Source organism: Dendropsophus ebraccatus, chromosome 14 (assembly GCF_027789765.1).
Source record: "Dendropsophus ebraccatus isolate aDenEbr1 chromosome 14, aDenEbr1.pat, whole genome shotgun sequence".
NCBI classification, from domain to species: Eukaryota; Metazoa; Chordata; class Amphibia; order Anura; family Hylidae; genus Dendropsophus; species Dendropsophus ebraccatus.
Genome location: NC_091467.1, coordinates 7,792,119 through 7,797,898, shown reverse-complemented (window position 1 = coordinate 7,797,898; position 5,780 = coordinate 7,792,119). Strand labels below are relative to the sequence as shown.

The 5,780-nt window shown below is 43.7% G+C and overlaps 1 protein-coding gene across 1 annotated transcript; it reads right to left on the bottom strand.

Moving 5' to 3' along the window:
- Positions 1-1,209: 1,209 nt before the first annotated feature.
- LOC138771800 (probable serine/threonine-protein kinase kinX) lies at positions 1,210-2,850 on the bottom strand. The gene is made up of 2 exons (XM_069951806.1): positions 2,023-2,850; positions 1,210-1,953 (listed from the first exon to the last, which is right to left on the bottom strand). Exons 1-2 carry the CDS (start codon positions 2,848-2,850, stop codon positions 1,210-1,212), a joined length of 1,572 nt encoding a protein of 523 aa, XP_069807907.1.
- Between the last annotated feature and the right edge of the window lie 2,930 nt (positions 2,851-5,780).

Genomic DNA, 5,780 nt, shown 5'->3' with positions numbered 1-5,780 from the left:
CCGCCTCTCTTCCTTCCTTCCTTCCTTCCTTCCTTTCTCCGCCTCTCTTCCTTCCTTCCTTCCTTCCTCCGCCTCTCTTCCTTCCTTTCTCCGCCTCTCTTCCTTCCTTCCTTCCTCCGCCTCTCTTCCTTCCTTTCTCCGCCTCTCTTCCTTCCTTCCTTTCTCCACCTCTCTTCCTTCCTTCCTCCGCCTCTCTTCCTTCCTTCCTCCGCCTCTCTTCCTTCCTTCCTTCCTTCCTCCGCCTCTCTTCCTTCCTTTCTCCACCTCTCTTCCTTCCTTCCTTCCTCCGCCTCTCTTCCTTCCTTTCTCCGCCTCTCTTCCTTCCTTCCTTTCTCCACCTCTCTTCCTTCCTTGCTCCACCTCTCTTCCTTCCTTCCTTTCTTCCTTTCTCCACCTCCCTCCCTTCCTTCTTCCCCCCATACTGTCTCCGCTTACTCTGTCAGTACCTTTCCTGGGATCGCTCCTGTCATGGCTGTCGGCTGTTTTATAGGTTCGGGAATCCGATTTATAGCATTTTGCAGCCTGTAAATATAATCTCCTAAAAGACAAAGTGTCATTATGTGGAGGCCGTGGTGGTGCGAGTAACCTGCCGCACCCCTCCCCCTTCTTACCACTGAAGCTGCCATCATCCTGGATGAAGCCTCCTAATCCATTATAACATTTCCTTTCTCGTTAAACCAGAAGAAAGTGTGTTTTATCTCCTTCCCCTCATTGTGGAGACGGAGGATGTGTCAGCGCTGGAATCACCTAAATGCCGCAGTTTCGATGAATCTTAGAAATGTAGAAGCTTCGGATTATTACAAAGTCTCCCAAATCTCCAGAAAAATCCCAGGATTTATCCTAAGACGCTCACATTATATGATGGGGAATGTGGTGCAGTGTAGTGCTCTATGTATCACACATAGGCTTAGATACCAAAGGTCAGCAGATCATATAGGACAAGCTCAGATTTTGGGCAGCATGGTGGCTCAGTGGTTAGCACTGTAGTCTTGCAGGACTGGGGTCAAGGGCAACATCTGCAAAGAGTTTGAATGTTCTCTGCGTGTTTGTGTGGGTTTCCTCCAGGTACTCCGGTTTCCTCCTAAAACATACAGATAGGTGAATTTAGATGTGAAAGTGCTGCGGAATCTGTGTGCGCTATACAAATAAAACCATTATTATACACCAGCTAAGCACAGTATCATACATGAAGGGATTAGATACCACAGGTCATAAAACAGGATCATATGTTACAAGCTCAGATACATTGGGTTCTTCTTCTTCCAGCTCAGATACATTGGGTTCTTCTTCTTCCAGCTCAGATACATCTGGCTCTTCTTCCAGCTCAGATACATCGGGTTCTTCTTCTTCGAGCTCATTAACATTGTGTTCTTCTTCTGGCCCAGATACATCGGGTTCTTCTTTTTCAAGCTCAGATACATTGGGTTTTTCTTTAGGCTCAGATACATTGGGTTCTTCTTCTTCCAGCTCAGATACATTGAGTTCTTCGTCTTCCAGCTCAGATACATTGGGTTCTTCTTCTTCCAGCTCAGATACATCTGGTTCTTCTTCCAGCTCAGATACATCAGGTTCTTCTTCTTCAAACTCAAACATTGGGTTTTCTTCCGGCCCAGATACATCGGGTTCTTCTTCTTCAAGCTCAGATACATTTGGTTCTTCTTTAGGCTCAGATACATTGGGTTCTTCTTCTTCCAGCTCAGATACATTGGGTTCTTCTTCCAGCTCAGATACATTGGGTTCTTCTTCCAGCCCAGATACATCGGGTTCTTCTTTTTCCAGCTCAGATACATTAGGTTCTTCTTCTTCCAGCTCAGATACATTGGGTTCTTCTCCCAGCTCAGACACATTTGGTTCTTCTTCTTCAAGCTTGGATAGATTGGGTTCTTCTTCAAGCTCAGATACGTTGGGTTCTGCTTCTTCCAGCTCAGATACATTGGGTTCTTCTTCTTCCAGCTAAGATACATTGGGTTCTTCTTCGTCCAGCTCAGATATGTTGGGTTCTTCTTATTTCAGTTTAGATACATTGGGTCCTTCTTCTTCCAGCTCAGATACATTGGGTTCTTCTTCTCCCAGCTCAGATACATTGGATTCTTCTTCCATCTCAGATACATTGGGTTCTCCTTCTTCCAGCTCAGATGCATTGGGTTCTTCTTCCAGCTCAGATACATCGGGTTCTTCTTGTTCCAGCTCGGATACATTGGGTTCTTCTTGTTCCAGCTCAGATACATTGGGTTCTTCTTCTCCCAGCTCAGATACATTGGGTTCTTCTTCTTCCATCTCAGATACATTGGGTTCTCCTTCTTCCAGCTTAAATACATCAGGTTCTTCTTGTTCCAGCTCAGATACATTGGGTTCTTCTTGTTCCAGCTCAGATACATTGGGTTCTTCTTCTCCCAGCTCAGATACATTGGGTTCTTCTTCTTTCATCTTAGATACATTGGGTTCTCCTTCTTCTAGTTCAGATGCATTGGGTTCTCCTTCTAGCGCAGATACATTGGGTTCTTCTTGTTCCAGCTCAGATACATCGGGTTCTTCTTGTTCCAGCTCAGATACATTGGGTTCTTCTTCTCCCAGCTCAGATACATTGGGTTCTTCTTCTTCCATCTCAGATACATTGGGTTCTCCTTCTTCCAGCTCAGATGCATTGGGTTCTCCTTCTTCCAGCGCAGATACATTGGGTTCTTCTTGTTCCAGCTCAGATACATCAGGTTCTTCTTGTTCCAGCCCAGATACATTGGGTTCTCCTTCTTCTAGCTCAGATATATCTGGTTCTTCTTCCAGCTCAAATACATTGGGTTCTTCTTCCAGCTGAGATACATTGGGTTCTTCATTCTTCCAGCTCAAATACATTGAGTTCTTCTTCTTTCAGCTCAGATACATCTGGTTCTTCTTCTTGCAGCTCAGATACATCGGGTTCTTCTACCTTCAGCTCAGATACATAGGGTTCTTCTTCCAGATCCTCCACATCTCATCTCTTCCTCCTCCTTCAGATCTGAAGGACCCCCTCTGAGCCAATCACTTGCTCTGAGCACTTCCAGGTTGAATTGATGAGTGAACGGGGACTGGATCAGGGTATACATTTGGTTCTTCTTTAGGCTCAGATACATTGGGTTCTTCTTCTTCCAGCTCAGATACATTGGGTTCTTCTTCCAGCTCAGATACATTGGGATCAGGGTATTTTACCAGGGTCCTGACAATATATAGTTTATTTCTACAGCACCAGAAACCACTAGGTCAATGAAACAGTCCCCTGTGTACAGAGATGTCATCTGCCCCTGTATAACAGCCCCTGGGGGTATAACATGACCTTTAGCCTCTTATACAAAAAGTTTTCCAGAATTTCTCAAGCTTTTCAATCATATCTACTGGTAAATAACAGCAGCCCCAGCAAAGAATATCTGTGGGATCACAAGTGCATCCCGCCATCGATGGCCCCCGCGACCCAAACAGGTAACGCAACAATTAAAGGGAAAATAAAACAAATTAACCAGAAGCCGAGCGTCACAAATTACCCCGAATTCACCTCCAAAACTATTTCAAAGCAAAGTCCTTCTGCTCTATGCAAATGCTGAGAAATATTTTTCAGTAAGATAAGTTTCCGCCTCGGGGCGCGGGAGAAGCTTCTGACGATAATAACTTAGGGTTTTTTTTTTCTCCTTTTTCTTTGCAAACGTTCTAAGTGTCTGACATTGAAAAGTCTAATTAAATATTTTCTCCTGCGCTTAAACACCTCTCCCCGTATTATTTTCATCTAAGACCTTGTCACAACCGCACAAATCAAGTAAGAGAAAAAAAAAAAAAAGGAAAAATAAAACCTTCAAAATAGCAACTGCTTCACATAGCCCGAGGGGCAAGGTATTCTCAATTCCCACTTGTGTTTGCACCACTGTTCCCTATTATATATCACACGTCTGGTGAAGGATGTCACAACACTTTCTCCCAGAAATCACCGCACACTCCTTATTATCTAAATAAACGTCACATTTTATTCAATAATCCCAAAAGGAAGATTTGCCTCTCGTCGTTAAATGTAGATTGGAAATTTTGTAGCACAAAGTAACAATATTTAGCACTAATACCCCCCCCCCCCCCAATTAGGTAAATACCCAGGAGGCAAGTTTAAAAAAATAAAAAAAAAATTTTTTTCAATTTAGACGGGAAAAAAAATTGACCTTATTAACTTTAGTTAGGGAAAAGGGAAAAAAGGAGAAATGTTAAAAAAAAATCAATGACAAATATAGGGATTTAATTGACTTGGAAATGTTGTATTTTGCATACGAGAAAAGGATCAAAGATTTGATTGATATGATTTATTTTCATAATTTTATTAATTATTTATTTTGCTTTTTTTTACTGTAATATTGTTTTCCTATTTTGATTATGGTAAAATGTATGACAGTAAACGCTTTATATATTTATATACATATCCTTTAAATAGATAATATTAATTGTATATTTTTTTTTCCTGAACTGTTTTATTCTTATAGTTATTTTTATGTTTTTTTCTAATTATTTATTTTATTATTATTATTCTTAATGATCTTGTTATCTTGTTTTTGTATATAACCTCCAGTATCAGTGACCACATTGAGTGTATGGGGGAGTAATTGAGAAGTAATTATACGTGTGTATATATATATACATTACAGAAGAAAACCCCTTTAAGGGCATGGGTATGACTGTGTGGGTAGCATAGCACCTGCTGCAGATCCCAACCATGATAGCAGGATCTCTCCACTCAGATATGAGGAGCAGCTAGTGATGTCACAGTACAGGTATAATCAGGGTGGTCTGCTGCTGTAGCCCCCCCGCTATATTACAATCTCTTTTGACCAGTGGTCAGTACCAGCAGCCACAGTCCATCCTCTCTCTACTCCTCTCTTTGTACCAAGATTTAGAGGCTAAGGAGAGAAAAACTGGTCCCCAGCTACATATATAAAGCTACAGGTGACCGTGCAGAAAATGACCCTATAGTATAAAGACTCAGAATGAATACCCTCTTGAAACAACCCCCTCTGTGCAGCCCCTCACAGTATAAACCCACCTATGCAGCCATATAGTATTAACCCCCTCTGTGCAGCTCCCCTCCCCATAGTATTAACCCCCTCTGTGCAGCTCCTCTCCCCATAGTATTAACACCCTCTGTGCAGCTCCCCTCCCCATAGTTTTAACCCCCTCTGTGCAGCTCCCCTCGCCATAGTATTACCCCCTCTGTGCAGCTCCCTTCCCCATGGTATTAACCCTCTCTGTGCAGCTCCCCTCCCCATAGTATTAACCCTCTCTGTGCAGCACCCCTCCCCATAGTATTACCCCCTCTGTGCAGCTCCCTTCCCCATGGTATTAACCCTCTCTGTGCAGCTCCCCTCCCCATAGTTTTAACCCCCTCTGTGCAGCTCCCCTCGCCATAGTATTACCCCCTCTGTGCAGCTCCCTTCCCCATGGTATTAACCCTCTCTGTGCAGCTCCCCTCCCCATAGTATTAACCCTCTCTGTGCAGCACCCCTCCCCATAGTATTAACCCCCTCTGTGCAGCTCCCCTCCCCGTAGTATTAACCCCCTCTGTGCAGCTCCCCTCCCCATAATATGAACCCCCTCTGTGCAGCTCCCCTCCCCATAGTATTAACCCCTTCTGTGCAGCTTCCCATTGTATTAACCCTCTCTGTGCAGCTCCCCTCCCTTTAATATTAACCCTCTGTGCAGCTCCCCTCCCCATAGTATTAACCCCCTCTGTGCAGTCCTGTATAGTTTTAAGCCCAGTTGTGCAGCCCCCTTATAGTAAT

Excerpts from the sequence above, each read along its gene's own strand:
- LOC138771800 (XM_069951806.1), bottom strand. The coding sequence starts at position 2,850 with ATGTATTTGAGCTGGAAGAATGAAGAACCCAATGTATCTCAGCTGGAA. Across the intron at positions 1,954-2,022 it reads TGGAAGAAGAAGGACCCAAT|CTGGAAGAAGAAGAACCCAA; the intron begins GTATCTAAACTG and ends AATGTATCTTAG.